The sequence below is a fragment of the Arabidopsis lyrata genome, assembly GCF_000004255.2.
Source record: "Arabidopsis lyrata subsp. lyrata unplaced genomic scaffold ARALYscaffold_9, whole genome shotgun sequence".
In the NCBI taxonomy this organism is placed as follows: domain Eukaryota; kingdom Viridiplantae; phylum Streptophyta; class Magnoliopsida; order Brassicales; family Brassicaceae; genus Arabidopsis; species Arabidopsis lyrata.
In genome coordinates this window covers 1,558,403-1,577,261 of record NW_003302547.1, presented here as the reverse complement: position 1 = coordinate 1,577,261, position 18,859 = coordinate 1,558,403, and the positions used below count along the sequence as shown (strand labels likewise).

At 33.6% G+C, this 18,859-nt stretch overlaps 3 protein-coding genes and 3 long non-coding RNA genes across 6 annotated transcripts; 1 reads left to right on the top strand and 5 right to left on the bottom strand.

The window, feature by feature from the left end:
• Positions 1 to 1,805: 1,805 nt before the first annotated feature.
• Positions 1,806 to 3,043, bottom strand: LOC9299293. The gene is made up of 3 exons (XM_021019883.1): positions 2,702 to 3,043; positions 2,489 to 2,617; positions 1,806 to 2,413 (listed from the first exon to the last, which is right to left on the bottom strand). The coding sequence occupies exons 1-3, from the start codon at positions 2,897 to 2,899 to the stop codon at positions 2,279 to 2,281; spliced, it is 462 nt and encodes a 153-aa protein (XP_020875542.1). The 5' UTR covers positions 2,900 to 3,043; the 3' UTR covers positions 1,806 to 2,278.
• A 2,285-nt stretch (positions 3,044 to 5,328) lies between these two features.
• LOC9299370 (calcium-transporting ATPase 1, chloroplastic) lies at positions 5,329 to 6,650 on the bottom strand. Its single transcript, XM_002863170.2, has 2 exons — positions 6,280 to 6,650; positions 5,329 to 6,191 (listed from the first exon to the last, which is right to left on the bottom strand). The coding sequence occupies exon 2, from the start codon at positions 6,135 to 6,137 to the stop codon at positions 5,529 to 5,531; it is 609 nt and encodes a 202-aa protein (XP_002863216.1). The 5' UTR covers positions 6,138 to 6,191; positions 6,280 to 6,650; the 3' UTR covers positions 5,329 to 5,528.
• Positions 6,651 to 6,806: 156 nt separating this feature from the next.
• Positions 6,807 to 8,261, bottom strand: LOC110227141. The gene is made up of 4 exons (XM_021020485.1): positions 8,022 to 8,261; positions 7,801 to 7,896; positions 7,675 to 7,722; positions 6,807 to 7,420 (listed from the first exon to the last, which is right to left on the bottom strand). The coding sequence occupies exons 1-4, from the start codon at positions 8,259 to 8,261 to the stop codon at positions 7,331 to 7,333; spliced, it is 474 nt and encodes a 157-aa protein (XP_020876144.1). The 3' UTR covers positions 6,807 to 7,330.
• A 1,108-nt stretch (positions 8,262 to 9,369) lies between these two features.
• Positions 9,370 to 12,221, bottom strand: LOC110226954. Its single transcript, XR_002330848.1, has 3 exons — positions 10,485 to 12,221; positions 10,229 to 10,290; positions 9,370 to 10,150 (listed from the first exon to the last, which is right to left on the bottom strand). It is a non-coding gene; the product is annotated as an uncharacterized LOC110226954 (long non-coding RNA).
• Positions 12,222 to 12,878: 657 nt separating this feature from the next.
• On the bottom strand, positions 12,879 to 13,614 carry LOC110227258. Its single transcript, XR_002331035.1, has 2 exons — positions 13,579 to 13,614; positions 12,879 to 13,424 (listed from the first exon to the last, which is right to left on the bottom strand). It is a non-coding gene; the product is annotated as an uncharacterized LOC110227258 (long non-coding RNA).
• A 2,583-nt stretch (positions 13,615 to 16,197) lies between these two features.
• Positions 16,198 to 18,718, top strand: LOC110226927. Its single transcript, XR_002330814.1, has 2 exons — positions 16,198 to 17,263; positions 18,240 to 18,718. It is a non-coding gene; the product is annotated as an uncharacterized LOC110226927 (long non-coding RNA).
• Positions 18,719 to 18,859: the final 141 nt, after the last annotated feature.

Sequence of the window (18,859 nt, the reverse complement as noted above, 5' to 3'; positions counted from 1 at the left end):
ATATATATTTATAAATCTATCAAATAGATTAGTGGTGCGATTCAAAATGTTACAAATGATTCATAACTGATCTTTTACTTTAAGAAAACAAGAAATGATATACCAAAAATAAGTGTTTTAAGAAAGAAAAAAAAGTAATGTTATACCATAAATCTTATTTTGTTTGCTAAAAAAAAAAATTCTTATTAACATATGTATGCCCTTTACTAACTCATTTTTTCCGGTGATCTTTTTAACATATAGTAATATATTTGTTCGGTTGTAATTAATTAACATGAATATTACATGGTTTAAATAATGCATTAAAAATCTTCTTGAGAAGAAAAGAAAATCTATTTGATTAAGGAGATATTTTATAACATTTTGATTAATCATATGTTAAAGAGATAATTAGTGGCGGGTAAAAATGTTACAAATGTTTCATAACTCTCTTCCTTGTGTTTCAAGAAAACAAGTAATCATATACGATAAATTTTATTTTGTAAATATGTTTATGCTCTTTACTAACTCATTTTCTTGATTTATCTCTCAACATTTAGTAATATCTTCTTAAAGTTATTGTTCAAAATATATTTTAAGTTAAAATTGACATGGATGTTACATATTTCAATAATGCATTGAAAAGATTCTCTAGAAACAAAATATTTTATTTAGGAGATAAACCAATGCTTTGATTATGAGTTATTTGTTACTGATAAGATTAAACGCATGGATTATAAAAGTTACATGATAACATATTCTCCTATATTTATTTTTTCTTAATTTTCTATTCTATAGAAACTATATAATGCAATATGTGTTGAACTTAAAAAAATTATCAGTTGCTAGATATTTATTAACGGATAATGTGGTTAATTTCTCGTAGGAAGACATGCAACATGATTAACTTTAATAATTAAACATAATTTTATCGGTAATAACATGTAATAAATACAAGAACAAGAACTCGAGTAACTCAATTTTTGGAAATTATGTAAAAAAAAAAGAGAAAACAAAGTTTAATAATTGTTCTTGTTGGTTTTTTTAATGTAGTTTCAACTTTTGAATCAGTGTTGTTAATGATTTTTGTTAGTTTCTAATTATATTTTATCAATAATAACATGTACTATAAATACAAGAAAAAGTACTTGAGTAACTTAATATTTGGAAATTATATAAAATAAAAGAGGATACAAAGTTTAATAATTGTTATTGTTCGTTTTCCTAATGTAGTTTCGAGTTTTGACTCGGTGTTATTAATGATTTTTGTTATATTTTTTAAGGTTTACAAATTAGGTTTTCTTAGCTAGTGTCATTCATCTCTCCTTTCATCAAACATGTATTTAAGAGTTATGTGTTATTTTTTTTCTTTGTAATCAAATTTATTAATATATGACTTATTGTCCTTAATATTACAAAACATGTCCACATAATTTCGAACAAAATTTTTTTTACCCATATAACACATTTGAATATCTTTTATTGAATTAAATATCTAAATTTACAACGGTAAATATGATGATTCATTGTTTGTTATTTTGTTTATTACTACGATCTATAAGTAACTTTGAATCTGATACTTTCATAGTTTCATTATGGGTTTTGTGCAAAACAATCCTCCAAATAATATTTTCTTTTGCAAGTTAAACCTCCAACTAGAAAAAATGCGGGTCAATACCGCGAATTCAAAAGTCACCTGCAATATAACCCTCAAAAGTCTCGTGTATCAATTTCTTTTTTCTTTTTTTCGCCAGTATTTTCTATATATCTACGAGAACTCATAAAAATCTCAGCATATCTTAACCATAAACAAACAAACAAAACAATAAAGAAATATGACCGGTTGTTAGATGATAACATTTGGCTGTTCTGAAAAGTTTTACAAATAACAAAAGAGTTTTTGAAATATATTTTTGTGTAGTGAGAGCATCTAAAATTGAAATGGGTTAACACCAACAAGAAAACAGAGCCAATATACTAAAGATAGGACGAGACTAGTCTGAAATACAAACTAAATCCAAGTAATATTAGCTAAAAGTCTTCAAGCTCAAAACACTTTAAAAACTCAACTTGGTTCAAAAATCCTGCACGTCAAAATTAAATGTTAGTTTGAAACAATACCTAAAAAAAATATGTATGTGAAAAATGGAGAATTACCCCAAGATGGTCGAAAACGTCATCCCAGTCATCCACGATTCCATGAGCCTAATTCTACAATTCAAAAATAAATCTCATATTATCATTATCAAATAAATTCTCAGATTTTCATCAATCTATATCAAAAACATCCTACAAAATCTCAACTAAGGTATTTTTGTTTTACCTGGTTATTAACAATTTGCTCTCCATGAAACTGATGGTGCCCCACCTCCTGATCAACAAGATCATCAATTCCCACCATGTTTCCATGAGCATGAACATCATTCCCCTGTTGCTGCAATTTCAAAAAGTAAATTACAGATTATCAAAATAATCCTACAAAATCTCAGATAAGGTATTTTTGTTTTACCTGGTTATTGACAATTTGCTCCACAACGTCTCGATCAATCTGATGGTGCTCCACCTCCTGATCAACAACATCATCAACTCCCACCACGTTTCCATGAGCATGAACCTCATTCTCCTGTTGCACATGTTGCTGATTTGACAATAGTCAAATGGAAACATCTCAGAATCAGATTATCAACAAAACTAAAATTATCAATTCATTGGATCACTATACCTGATCATCAAGAAGAGTCTGGTCCAAAGTGGTTTTGTACAACAGATACACCACCACTAGCCGTTGAAATGCATTCCCTTGCCTTTCATACTCTCTCATTCTCCATCCTGTCTTCAAATTTTGTTGGTTGAGATAATCATATGTGTGTTTTTTTACCAAGGAACACATCTCCTTGAGTGATCTTCTCAGTAACACCATACTTCCTCCACTTTCCAAGGAAGGGATTAATTCGAATAGTTCTGTTGGGCTTCATTGAACGTGCATTGAGTCTGGTCCTTGTCACAAAATACCAAAAATTTCCCTCATGAAAGAATTCGCTCCCTGGTTTTTCAGCTGTTGATGCGGTCATCAACCCAAGAACCAACCATGGAGAAGATTATGGGCGAGAAGCAACAACCCAGGAGCAGCCAAGTGGGATTTTTAACCAAGTTTTATCCAAAACTTCAGGCCAAAGCCAATTCAGCCTACCCGAGAAGACCCCTGAGCCTTGTTCAGTCCAGACGAAGTCCAAGATCAATTCATCCTGCCCAGAGAAAACTTGGAATGCATTCTCAGCTCAAATACCGAGCACCTCGAAGAAGAATCAGCCAAAAAAGAGTTCACACGAAGGAGTTATTCCATTTACAAGTCGGGTGATTCCCAGCTTACCCGATTTGGACATATACGGAGTAATTGGAGGATTCCGACCCGAACAGAAAGATTTAAGCTACGAAGTGAATGTTTCTGCATTCTTGACTCATCATAGGAGCTCTTCGAGTTGGAATCAAGTCAAAACCGATTTTGGTTTAGGAGATATTAATTTTCCAAACCAGATGATTCTCGGCTTGCCTTATTTGGAAGCTGACGGGTTTAGTCACTTGCAAACCAAACTTTGGCGTCCAGGAGAGTTTATAATACAACTAGAGGCTCCTAATATCACCTCAAGCTTCATTCTCAGCCATTGTATTAAGTGGATTCAATCTTGCCTAATCATACACCAAGAGTTACCATATATGGACCCGAGAGGATTCAAAGCCCAACCCCAACGGCTATCTTCTGATTTGGTGCGACTTAAGGGAGTTATTAGAAGATTAATAAGCCATGGAATCATCCAGAAGCTTTCAAGATATAAAAGCCCACGAGTTTCCCTTTTTGGACCAAGCATTCAAGCCTAACGGCTACATTATATCAAAGACAATCCCTTTGATATTTCTCATTCATTTGATCGTGTATTTTCTTTCCTTTTTGAATTATTAGACTGTTAGAAATGCCTAGAGGTCGAGCCTATAAAGCTCATGTCACTTGTAACATTTTTATTCACCCTTGATCATATTAAAGTAATAAGAACATTTTCTTCTTGTCAAAGTTTGAGTCTTTGTCGTTTATTCATTAGTCTTAAGTGAGTGAGTCTCTTAGGCCTATTTGAATCTGCGGATCAAGATTGTTGATAAGTTCAACAACCTTCTTTCGTTCATTGATCGAGTGAGTCGATTAACCCATTGATTGAGCGAGTCAATCATTCTATCTCCACGTCGTTTCCATCCTTCCGCGGGATTAAGCTTGGAATCTCTTGATCATTGAGTGATCATAAGTTGGATTAGTTCCAATCTTATATCAGCTGTGATAGGATCAAAGCGATAGAAGTCGAAGGGCTCAATCAACGAATTGGGCAACAGAGCATCTTCAGGAAGAGCCAACTTGGGGATTAAAAAGGTTTGGAAAATCTCTTCATCAGAGGGGTTAAACCGAACACAGTGAAGATTATGAGCCTCCATGAGAATTGTTCTGTATAATTTTTGAATAAAAAATGATAATGTGAATCTAATGGATATATATCACAGAATATCTCTGAAATCACATAACAGCTCATCAATTCCATTCGCCAGAAATTAGATAACATCTACCAAAACCAAAAACCTCAAACAATGATTATCAGAAATAAGTTGAGTATCATCCTATTATCAAATTAAATGGATCTAGATCTTGTATAAGAACGCTTTGTCAGAAACCTCATCTACGAGAATCTCAAAAAACAAACATCTACGAAAACCTCAAACAATGATTTATCAGAAAAAATTTGGTTATCATTCTTCGAATCAAATCAAATGTATCTAGATCTTGTATAAGAAATCAAAGAGCATCTCCGAAATCATAGAGCATTTCCGAAATCACATAACAAGTCAAATCGCTTTGTCAGAAAATCATATAAGTTCTCCCAAAACCTCCAACAATGATTATCGGAAAAATTGATGGCATCTTCGGAAAGGAATTACCTGATAATCTTCGATCTGGACCTTGAGCTTCTTCGGAATGTGAGCTCCGTTTGGCGCCAAATGAGCTTCTTCAGTGTGCAATTCTCTAGTTGTTTCTAATTCTGCGAAACAAATTTTACAGTTAAATTCATCGAACTTCATTTTATGGATCTCAGATGATGGGCTTTCATTTTATGGGTTTTGGCCCACTAGGAGAAACCCTTAAATGCATGCATCGAATTTCATACTGGAAATTAAAGGAATAAAATTATCATAAATATACATCCAAAACTTATATAAGAAAGTTATCTAAATGAAGTATTTGAATATAGAAAGTTTATGATCTTCATGATATTGATCCAGAAGACTCATATCAATGTTTATCCCTAACTAACAAACTCATATTTGTTAACATTATTACTATTATTTTTATTTCCAAATTTTATCTGATTTTCTTGAAAAAAAAAAAGATAACTAATAACTCTTCTTTCTCTTTTTTGTATTTTATATGAATGGGCAAAGAAGCTCTTGCAAGAACCTGATGTGGCAAGCAGAGAAACAGGTAATGACGTTTTAAAGACTAGAAGACGATGACATCATTGGCCACTTGGTATACGCGCTTCTAATGAGAATTCATCACCAATCTCGAAATAAGCAAGGCAAAGAGTTCGAAGTGCTTCACTAGCAAATTCCTCGATTATGTTCTTTAGGTGACTGGTAGATTCTTCATCAAGGGAAACAACTTCACCATCTTTCTTGATGTACTTATCACAAGAATCTAAAACTATCTCAGAAGCACCCTTACAATGCGCCCAGAAATGTCCTTCAGGCACCTCAATGACAACTCCCATTCTTTTCTTTGTAGAGTTGAAGGGCTCAACTATCACAACATTTGAGGCTTGTCTTACTTCCTGGAAGTCCCCTCCGAGTGACGACCCAAATTCTAGCAGAGCAGTTTCTGTGGGTGTTCCCAGTATCTCGGTTTTGTTTCCTTTGCCCACAACAATCTCACCGCCAGTGTTAGTAAATATAGATTGCAGTAGGAGTTTAACAGCAGACTCGGGGATACTAGAGGCAAATATTATAGCAGCATCAGAACCATTAACCTCTTTGGCTTGTTCACAGAAGCAGGCTTTTACAACTGTCATGTGATCTGTTGTAAGAGTTCCAGTCTTGTCACTACAAATAGTTGTTGCAGATCCCATTGTCTCACAAGCAGCTAGATTGCATTAGTGTTGTTCTACCCGACCACCAAAAGCCTTATATACAGTTGTAGTCACAATTAATTCAATAATGCAAGTAATGGAATGAAAAGATTTGATGATATAATAGTAAGTTGGTGACTACCTTCCCAGTCAGATCATCGCTTGTAACTAATTGAATCGCGTTCTGGTCTGGATGCGTCCAGTTTCAAAGTTCAACAGGGTATTGCGTCCAGATACATTCCATCGTTAGTTGCCTTTAAGGTAATAACAACACCATAATGAGCCGTAGCACGATCAAGACACTACAAGAAAAATCCACATTCTTAACACGACAGGAGTGCTATAATACGTCATTCATAGCGTTTTCATAAACGCTGTTTCTGCCCCAGTTATTATAGACCCCCCACATACGATAGCATTTTCGGCATGTTATGGTAAACCCCCACATACGATAGCATTTTTATATTATTGCTTTAATCAAACGCTATAATATACTTTATTGTAACCCACGTTTAGTGCTATTTTATATAATGTCGTAGATTTTTTTTTGCTATATAAATTTAATTTGATTTATAAAATAAATTTTATTTTGGAACCCAATTTTGTAAAATTTACTTAATTGGACATATATATATATATATATATATATATATATATATATATCATCAACAGGTAAATATTTCATTAACCAACAAGTCATACATAACATCATATTAAGTCTTATACTTATTACTAAAATGCTGCCTAGTCTTAAACAAACTAAAACTAACATCACAAGGCGAAAATAAAAAACTTCTTAAAGCCTTCAAAATCATCATCTTCTTAAACTAGCTTCTTTATACCCGTAGAATGTGTTATCTCGTACCTAAGCCTCACAATATTCTTATCACATGACGAAAACAAGTCTCTGAAACCATCCTCTCACTTAACCTGTTTTACAATAAAACAAAACAAACGAAACCAATACAATCAAAAACGTTCATGGACTTTCTATATCTCCTTACTTGAACATGTCGTCTCATAATAAGAAGTGGCAACATCAGTTTTTAACTAAGGGACATACTGCAAGGATATACTAAGATAGAAAAGACAGAGATAAAAGAACAAACCAAACGTCAGAAAGTATACAAAGAGTTAGATGTAAATTGATTCTTTGAGAGCAATGTCATTTGCAAACTGAAAGTAAACAAACCTCAGTTCCTGCAAATAGCTTCAAAATTTTCTTGCCAAAGCTCAGGAGCAACTCTTCCAATGGTGTCTCTAGCAGAAGATCTGCCTCCACCCTTGAAAAGACCAAGTCAATACACATTAGACATACAAAAATGTAGGAAAACAAATACTTCTTAGTAAAGCTTTGCCTTTAAAAGCTTATCCAAAATCTATAAGCTTTAAAATCTGTTCAGCGTCACTAATAATTTCTTTCTTAAGACCAGCAACAAACACTCCACGTTGTACATCAAGAGAAAGCAAGAGAATTTAAACACTCATAAGCAAACTAATGAAGAAGATATTACTGATGAAAATAATCAAAACCAACCTCCAAATGTTCATGAATTTGTAGTCTCTGGTTCTCAACAGTCAACACCTAAAAGATCGTCAATTTCTTCGTTGTAAATTTCCATGTACGAAACTCACAAATCAAAAGTTTTACTCTTTTTCTTACTTCACATATCATTGAATAATCAAAAGTTGTACTCTTGTTTCTCAGATGCTTTTCGTGTCTAAGTCTTAGTGAGTCATAATTTCCATTTCTCCTTTTCTGTTTTAGCGGAAATGTGAATCAATTCAATAAATCAGAACTGCCCTAAAGATTCAAATTACACATCTTTCTTCTTTATGCAAAGGATTGAATCTAAAATTTTCGAAAATAATCAGAAAACTCACGAAAGTTTTTCCTAGTTTGGGTACGGATATAGATCTGAACGGCGGGAGAAGATAGACGACGGAGCTCCGAAGGAAGAGAAGAAGAACCGGGTTTGGTGGATCCGAGAATGGATTTGAAAGTAAGAGAAGACGCCATAAAGATCTAAATGGCTTTTGTGGTCTTCTTCTTCTTCTTCGTTGCGCAAATGGAGGAGGCGATTGGATTTGACCGCCATTGGAGGAGAACAGTCGTGAACCCATGTCTGAGAATCCCAGCATAATAAATCCATGTAGATCTAGTAGAAACTTGGTATGTCTTGAAACTTTGATTACTTCTAAAACGATGGATCTGAGATTGGAGAAATAGAGGGAAATTTGAGATTGGAGAAAGGAGTGAGATTTGAGATCGGATAAAGAGAAGTGGGAAGAGAGGCGGTTGGGTTTAAAAGAGGAGAAGCAAGTCGTCTAATGGTGGAGGAGTAGATCGAGATAGAATGAAGAGAATAGGGTTTTTTTTTTTTCAAAGTTTTTTTTTCTGTTTGGTCTCGGAATATAAAAAGAAACAGTAGCGGTAATTGTGTTATTTTTGTCTAAGTATTAGCGCCAATGGTAAAAAATTAGTCTCCAAAAACTCCCGCTTAAGTGAAATGTCGGTTTAGCATTTTTAAAATGCTATAATAGAAAGCTCCAATCTAGTTAGTCTTTTTTAATAGCAGTTACGAAAACTGCGCTATCGTAATGTGCTATCAATGCTCATTTTTCTTGTAGTGAGAGTAGATAACATTCCAGGGTGAAGTCTCTTCTGTAGAGACTTTTCCACTGAAGCTTTAGCGCTAGATGATCCCTTTACACTTTGGCTGCCAGTGTGTTTACTCTGCAGAGCTTTCAACCTATTTTGGCCCCCCAAAGACGATTTCACAGCTGTACAAAAAGATACTAAAATTACTATAGGGAATCTCCTCTCAATAAAACAGATATTGACAATCCATTCTTCCTCTCAAATGTAGGCTTTTAGACATGCAGGGGTAACTGGATATACAGATTACAATCCTAAATTTAAAAAGGGTCATGCTTATGGGAGAACGGGACGGGACAAAATCCAAGGCTCAATAGCGAATGGTGACACTGTTTAGTCAATTTCAGGAGCACCGTAGGAAGACATAAACGTAGATCTAGAGAACACTTGGAAATCTTTAAGCTCTTCATTCTGAGGCCACAGTCCCCCTTGTACATGGCAAGGTATAGTCATCATTCTGCCTTGTACCAGATGATACATGATAAGTGTGGCTAGAGCAGTTTGGTACTGATAAGTTTTTTCCACCCTCTGGTAGAAATTGTTTTTTACCACATTTGGTCATTTATCAGCTCTTGCATTCATACTAAGCAATTAAGCATGTGGTATATAAATGATTGAAGAAGTTTACTTATAGAAAATTCCAGTGTGAAAATCTTCAAACAAACTTTGCTAACTAATGCTAACTCTCACTGGCCACTTATCAATATAAGAAGAGATACCAGTTTAAATTTAGACTTCAGGGAATTTAAACCAAAAAAAAAAAAAAAAACAATAAGCTTGTCAAGAAATTTAAAGCAGTAAAAGAAAGTACAAGTTTCAGGAACAAACCTTACTGCTGATCTGTGTTCGCTTTACCAGCACTAAGAACATACATCCCATAGTTAGTTGCCTTTAAGCTAGTAACAACACCATAAACCGGAGAACTTACCAGCACTAAGAAGATGCTCCGAGGAGAAGTTTGTCATGAGACAGAGAAATCTTCCTTGTCTCTTTACTATATAGTTCTACGACATTCTGTCCATGAGCCAACCGATAAACCGGAGCCACATTAACCGCTTCAGCGCGATTGAAACCGCAGTTGAATCCAGCCTGATACGCCCTAAGTTGAAACTGCACTCTGAACCACCTGATAAACCTTGACTCCCTCATCTTTTAGAACTGAAGGAGAAAACTGAAGAATTGGTCTCTAAACATGATGAGAACTATACAGGAAAAAAGAAAAAAATCGGATAGATGTTTTCTTTCTAACCAGGCCATGAAGTAGATCAGGCTGTTCTTCAAACAAAGCAAGTAGATTATATTCTCATCGCCTTCTTGAGAGCAGTTGCATTGCTTTTTGGAATACCATACCTTACTTATAGCTCAATGAATATAGATGAGGGTACTCAACCATCCGAACGTAGGGAATAGATTCACAATTAAGGTTTCTTACCTGGTTCCATGTCAGTGTCCTTGTCCTTATCCTTGTCTGGAGGATGATTCTTCAGAGATATCCTGGAAACAAAGAAAGTTAATCGTTTTATTGGTTCATGTATATGTAAATCAAGAAACTGTTTTGACAGTAGCAGGTAATGGCATTTTACAGCATGTCCCTTACATTAGAAGGAACTCATGAATGTCAAGGATCAATTTCAACCAGAGAATATATATCATCATAATAAAACATGTGAGAGAATCTGTAAGCTTACACAACTATCGATTTGTTAGATTAGATCAGCATACTGGCATATATACCACAATCACCTGCCTCTTCCAGATTCTAGGAAAAGAAAATGAAATCGGGAGTCCCTCAAAGTGCTAGGGCTGATCAAATGTACAGCGAGACTAACCTATCTGAGGAAATGATTCTTAGAATTGGCCAAGGCGCCTTGCGGATTCAAAATCACCTACAAACGTAAAAAAGAATCTCTGTATGTATTAAACCGGAGAGGCAAGAACAGAAACAAAAACGAATCCAATCATGTTGTACTTTTTGTCACCTATACTTTCACCTAATTCAATAACGCACATCAGCCTAGTTTCATCCACCTCTTTCCAAATCACATCAGAGGCAAACGAAAATCATTCAAAAAGTTATTATCTTTAGAACTTAAATAATGCTCTTTTTAGTATTCTTAAAAAGGTTAGAAAGTCATATTTATTTACCTCACCACCATCGTCCAACGCAAACACTTTGACGTGTTTGAAAGGGGACATGGTTCCAGCACGGTTATTCAGAAAAGCATATGTTCCCTCAACATTGGGAAAAAAGTGATGACTAGGAAAGTTCAAGGAAAGTAATATGGTAGAACACCTTCACCCAATCGTTCTCTTCCTTGTTTCTTTCCAGGGTCTTTTAGAATCAGACCTATTGGTAGTTAAGACAAATGATAGTGAAGATTTGGTTTTCCAAAAGATTTGCTTGCCCAAAACTTCCACAATGGCTTAATCTACATAGATAAACGACATCCACGAGCTTCTCGATGATTATCTGCAGCATACAGTACAATGAAATCTTGTGCATATATTACCTTCGGAGCAGAAACAAAGGATTAAGAAAAACAAGCAAAAATACTCAAAATATGAACAACAATAAAACAAATAAACATGTCAGAAAATGCAATAAATCAGTGGTAAGATAACAAACTAGTTTGCTTTTGGTGTTCAAGAGCCAAGGCTTAAATATTGATAAAAAGAAGAAATCCAAATTCAATAAATGCAATAAATCCACCGTGAGAAATCCAAATTCATGTTCGTCCGTGTCCTCTCTTTGTAAGCTACAAATTCTCCATTCTCGTTCGTTCTTTTGTTTGATTCATATTTTGGATGGATTGAGTTGGGTTTTGTTTTGTGAAAGTGATGGATTTTCAGATTTGAATTTGTCCTTGTTTTCGGATATTGAATTTTCGAATATGAATTTGTCCCAAATTTCAAACTTGAATTTGTCTCTATTTTTGGGTTTGAATTTTCCCTTACATAGATTCAAAATGTGTTTAAATGTCGGATTTCGGATTCGGATTTGAAATGTGTTGAAAACAAACTTTATCTCTTATAATTATGTAGATAGATAATGAGATTGTGTGAATTTGTGTTTGGATTGCTTATTTATCTCTTTTCGTTTAGATGATGAGATTATGAGAGTATCCAAAAACAGAGATTTAAGCAATGTTCTAAGAAGAAATGTTAGTTGGCACCGAAAAAGATAGTTAAGCCTTCAATTCATGTCAACGAACCGTATACGGAAGAAAAGATGAAGAAGGAGAAGGAGAAGAAGAAGGTCTTTTGGTGGTTTTAGATATATATTGTATGGTTTTTGATACCATTGTGTTGGTGTTTTGGCTTTAGGTACAAATGTTCGGATTGTGTTTTGGTTTCTAAGGTTATGTATGAATCTAAGTGTTTAGGTACAACTGATACGATCAGGTACAACTATGTATCTGGGTTTATGTATGAATCTGAGTTTTTTTGACAAAAAAAAAAAAACAAAAAACTATGAATCTAATTCTTTTGATAAAAAAATCACCAAAAAACTATGAATCTAAGTATGCTAAAAATATAGTGTTTTTAAAAAAATGTATTTTAATTATGAATCGAAGTGTTTTGATTAAAATAAAAATAAATAAATGAAAGATCTAAAATATCTAAAATATCTTAAAATATCTTAAAATATCTGAGAAATATCTTACCTAAATATCTAAAACTTGCTCATAGTTGTACAGTTGTACTCGGTTGCTCATTTTTGCTCATAGTTGTACAATATCGAGAATTTAGTAAATGTAGTTGTTATTAACTCTAAATTAATTTTTGTGGGTGTAACCAATGGTATTGCCTCATCAAAATACCATTACTTTGTATCTATGTATTTATATTTATCAAAATACAAGTATTTAAAAAAATTTAAAAATTTTAGTTCAAATCTACAAAGTAACCATGAAAGTATAAGGTTGTTAGTGTATGAATGTGGGATTTTGTGATAACAATTTTATTAATTTAGAAAAATATGATATTTTTTGTCAAAAACTTGTTGTTGTTTCATTACCATTGTGTATGCAATTTTTAAGTTTTTTTTTTTAATTTGGTTTTAAATTTTCATATTTAATAAAATTCTAAAAACTAGCCAAGGCAATAGAACTTAGTTGTACGGGTTGTACTTGGTTGTACCAAGACAAAACAAATTAATTTGTAAAGATACGACAAAGAAATTAACCTTCTATGAGTTCGTATAGAAAAAGGCTTAGACGTTTTACGCCTCGCAAATCGTAGATATCAATCGCACCCATTATGTGCTTCTGAACATGCCACCACAAATCTCAACGGTTCCGATTTATTTACAACAAACTCAAAGACATTTTTATGTCCAGCCTTTTCAACTAAACATTGTATTGCTTATTTGCTTCAAAATTCTTGGCCTACTATAATATCAAGCTCATCGTCCCATAAAATAGGTCTACATGCATTTCTTTCTACATCTCTTTCTTCATTCTCCACCACCACCGGATATTGTTGTGATGGTTCACCTACGTACATAGCAAGGACACCACCACCACAGTCCATCAACATAGTTATATCCATTTGCCTCAGTTGCACCAAATTTAGGGTTCCGTAAATATTCTACTTAGTTGTACGCAATGGTTTCAGTTGTCCCAAATCTGCAATCCTCAAATATTTCTATAAAAAACCGCATTCAAGCTACAAATTCAACCTTTCTCAATCATAGTTACCAACGTCAGACCTTACTACACTAGGAAAACAAGTATGGTTTATGGAGAAGAAGAAGTAAACAAGTATACTTATCTTAAATACCTTAAAGAGCTTTAATGGTGGATGGCGAAGAAGAAGAAAAGAGGAGATATGTGGATCCGAGATATGTCTTTGGAGATTTCATTGTGAGCTTAAATGGTGGATGACGAAGAAGAAGAAGAGAGAAGAGAATGAAGATCCGAGATATGTCTCAAAATCTTTAGAAGAAGAGAATGATGAATGCGTTTTTTTGAGGTTTTTGGGTAGGATTTTGTGGTTAATAAGAGAGGAGAAAGAATGAATATGATTGGTTACTTTTAATAATTTATTGGTAGAAAAAATAAATATATAAATAATAAGATAAAGGAGAAGGGTAAAGTTGGTTTTCAAATATATTGGGAAGGAGAAGGGGTAATGAGAATAAGTGGGGGTTTTTGAAAGAATGATATGAGCAAAAGGGGCCAATGAGATTAAAATCCGATTCTTCATTGTCTGCACAAAGGAACCTTTCCAGTTTCCATCACCGAAGTCCGTGGCTAAGTCAACCGTTACTTCAAAGGAGCTTGGATTTCTCAACAAAGAAGGTAGTCACATGATTGAAACATACATTTGTCAACTAACACCATTCGGATTGCCAGAGACAATCATTTGGCACCTTATTTTAATTATTAATAATGTATTTATGAAAGACGTAATATGTTTATAATATGTTTACAACTAGCTAAGCTTAATCATTAAGTGGATTGTCTTACGGTCATACCTATTGCATTCGTGTCGACTTTTAGATCCGACCCGGTTGTCGGCAAAAAAACAAAAAAGATCCGACGACCCGGTTTTACAAATGCATTTTGAACCCAATAAACATTTTGTTTTATGGTCATCAACTCTCTTCATTTATTAAATAACATGCAAGTTGAGCTAAAATGTTGTGTAAGAATAACATGCAAGTTAAATAACATCCGGTGGGGACTTAATGTACCAGCATCTTGCCTCCTCTGCAGCTCCTTTGATGAGACTCTTCAACATCTTTTCTTCGATTGTGTTTTTTCTAATGAGGTTTGGTCTTTCTTCACATCTAAAGCCCATGTTTCTCCTCCAATTCTTTTGGAACATGGTCTTAGATGGATGAAAGATCCATGCCGCAACAAAAACACTTCTCTAATTCTCAAGATTATCTTCCAAGCTTCTATCTACTCGATTTGGAAGGAAAGAAACTCTAGACTTCACTCTCAGTCTTCTCGTCCTCCTACGAGTTTGATTTTGGACATTCAAAATTCTCTCAGGTGTAAGCTGGACCCTCTATCTAGAGCGCAACGTTCCGACTCCGTCTCTCTTTTATCTACTTAGTTTGAAATTTTTCAATCTTAGTTTGGTAAGTAGGTAAGGTCTGTAAGCTTTTTTATGTTGTTTTTCGTTTCTCTTCTGTAACCTCTTATTATTAATGGAAGTTCCTTAAAAAAAAAAAATGTTGTGTAAGAAATTCTATGTATAATGATGAAAATTGTTTAAGCAAACTCTAAATAAATGTAAGTATTTAAGCCACATAAATAATAACTAATTGTTACTACACTAATACGAACCCAAACATACGCATAAAATTTGTAATACCCAATCCCTAAAGTCTATAGAGGATGATAAGGACGACGACTCTGTGATTGGTGCACACTCTTAAACATCATTTTATGTTTTTAATGAATAGAACTTTTAACTCTTTTTAAAACTGAATAAAACTTTTATAACTTTTTAAGGCTTTTAGAATACAACAGCCAATTTATTTTCGTATATGGTCATTTTTTACAGACCTGCAATAGTCAATAGACCTTTCTGATTTTATTTGCTTGTAACCAAACGAAATATTTTTGATAGATTACTGTTCCTCAAATCAGTTATTATAGGTTTTAAATATACATGTGTTTGATCAATAGTATTATACTCCTTCTGTTCCAAATTATAGGATGTTTAAGCCTTTTTTTCTTGTTCCATAATATAAGATTTTTCAGATTTTTATGCATAATTTATGTTTATTTAGTTTATTTATGACCATTTGAATTCTGCTGTCCCTTTTTCTATTGGTTAAATTTTTATAAATAAATAAACATTTATTACTTCTTAATCTTTGATGCTTCTAACAAAAGCATCTTATAACAAAAACTTCTGAATAAACTTATAATTATAAGTGATGCTTTTATTGCTTATATTTAAAATAATATTTTTTCCTTCATTGGTAGGAGTAGAATTTATTAACATATGACTTCTTACTACTACATTTTACTTAATTAATATTAATGTTGCATTATAATACACACCAAACAAAAACACAAGAATTCCAAGTTTTAGTCTAATCACATACCTTTAGTATTCATCTAACACTCTAAATTCCATACTATTAACCAACAACATTACAAAAAAAAATGTTGTACACCAAAAGGAATTTACGATGCTATAGAAAATCTGATCATTAAGACTAATTTCCTATTCTAATTTACACAAATCCAAAACCCAACAATTTCACGCCTCCGTCTCACCATGTACGTTTAATATTAACTACCAATCTAATTTCCATTTTTAACATATTAACCAATGAAAAAAAGTTACAAAAAAAATTGTATCAAAATATACACCTGCGGCGGCCGCGGGTTAGATCCTAGTTGTTTCTAGATAATCGTTTACAGAGAACGATAGAAAAATACGAAGAGGATGATAAGTATTTTGGGCTCACACAATAAACTGATAAACAAGCCCACAAAGGCCCAGTCATATCCATTGAGGTCGTAACAGCTTAATCGGTGTTTATTTTTCTTTCTCGTTCTCTCTCCCAAAATCGCAGGTAAGCTTCTTCGATTTCGCTTTTAGATTTTTCGAATTCATCCTATGATTTCGTTTCTGCACCTTAGTTCTTTCCAATTCTCGAGGTTTGTGTCAATTTCAAACTACAGAAGCATCTAAATGTTTCGTTGAGTTGATCGCTGTGATGTAGAAGCCCTAAATGTTTCGTCGAATAGTTTGCATATTCTCATAATCGGCCCCGTAATCTATACTTGGTGATGTTTTTGCCGATCTCTGGTGTCTATTTCAGGTTTTGCAGAATTTCTAGGGTTTTGGTTTCGAAAATCGTTTTAGTGTCTTAATCACTAACGGTTATTTACTTAGGGGGGTGTATTGAAACCTGGATTTTGAAAGATTTGGGGTTTTTATTAAAATCTACTGTTATTCAATTTGTGATTCTTAAATCACTTTCTAAATCCAGTGTTATTGAATCTAATATTTTTACAAAATCACTTAAAATAACTTACAATCTCCTGTTATTCAATAAAGAATTTACAAAAATCATATGAAATCCAGTGTTATTCAAAATTGACAAGTACTTTTAAAAAAAAATACTGAACAAGGATTTTAGAAGATTTTGGATACTTTTTTTAGTTGAAAATAGGAACCTAAGACCATGCCCAGTGGTGATATTTTCTGAGTATCAGAAGCCCAGAAAATATTATTTAATGGACCAAACAACCTTTTTGGGCCTGAGCCGTATCATTGGACTGATATTTCTGATACCCAGTATCAAATGATGTGGCATGTGATGATTGGCGTTGCAACGCGTTTTGGCTACAGAAAAAAAAAAAAATTCATTGCATCTCTTCGATCCATTGCATCTCTTCGATCCTGCCTTCGGTCCCTCCGCTTCTCCTCACGCCGACGATTTTGGCTCTCTCACGCCGGCGATTACGAGCTTGTTCCCTGACGAGCTAAGGTAAATTTGATTTCGTTTGCAATTTAGATTCAATCCCTCCTAATTTCTATCTATTTCTCTGATTCATGCTTACGTTTTTGCCAATCAATGGATTTTTGTATTGAGAGTGTTCTGTAATATGGGTTTCTTCGATTTCAAGTAGTCCTTTTTCGTGTTTCCCTCATGTCGGGTTTAAACCCATCTTCTCCGTGAGTTGTTTCATAGTGATTTCTCTAACTAAGGTTTTTACTTTAGGCATTAGAGCTTACTTATTGATTTTGAGAATTGGGTATTTGAACTTGCAGAAGTATAGTGCCTTACATTAGGAAATTTTGGTATTTGAGCTTACTTATTGATTTTGAGAATTTGGGTATTTGAGCTTACTCTCTTGTGTTCTGCTTTTGTATGTTTCCGGCAAGTATTCATCTTCTTTAAATCTCAAACTTCATAGAATCGTGTCCTTAAGATGTTTGATGGTTTTCCTCACTATGTTTTAAGGTGAAGTGTGTGTGTGTAGTGTTTAGGATTTGTATATCTACGGCATGTGTAGTGTTTAGGATTTGTATATCTACGGCAACTTGTTGATGACTTTAGGTACTCAACAGTCAACACTTGAATCTTATCTTTACTCTACACAAATTTTACTTGTTGATTTAGATTCTTGTCTAACAAGATTTGTAATCCTTTCTCTTTATCTCAGTGGTATCAATGATAAAATGTTTTGTCTTTATCTCAGTGGTATCAATGATTCTGGACTTTTGTTTCAATTTCAGAACTTTCTGTTACTTTGATTGATTTCTAGTTGGAGTGATGTTCTAAAGTTTGAATGATCAAGTAGCAAAAGAAGACCCTTTGGACATCTTTGTTCTGAAGTTTTCTGTGGTTTAAAGCTCAAAGTCTGAAACTTTTTTGTGCTTTGTTGATGAGCTCTTTCGAGGTCTCATTTCATTCTTTTGTGCATACAGTTCACTGAAATGATACAATCTCTTTTTGACAGGATCATTCAAGGAGGACCTATGAAAATGGGTCTAGAGAAAAGCTTTACGAACATCTTTAAAGCACGTGATTTTTACGGGATTAATTCTTTCCGTATATAGCAATTAACTTTTTGATCACTGTAGCAAGTAGTAACGGCTTGAATCATCTTTTTTTTCTGGTATTTACGAACATTGCAGCATAATGTATAACATATATTGCTGTGCATGATAAACCATATACCATATATTGGAGTTCAATAAGAATTCCTTTTTTCGAGCAAGTATTGTGCTTCGATTCCTTTTGCAAATTACTACTATTATATGGATTATTTGAATTCTAGTTTCAAATAATCTGCCATATATGCACACAGCCAAGATTCTCTTCTTGCCCTCTTCTGGATTCTCTCAATCTTTTGGATGAGGTTTTGTCTTAGACTTGTTTTGGAAACTTTGTTGTATTGTGTTACTTCTTGAGCAAATATAGTCTTCTAACATTTGGTCATCGAATCATGCCAAGGTTAACAAACCACTATTTCTTGTCTGTACATTCAGAGAGTCATAAAACTTGAACACGATTTTGCGGAAAATCTTGATGGAAGTGTTGGAGAAAAGAACCTGTCAAAGAATGTCCAAGACTTCA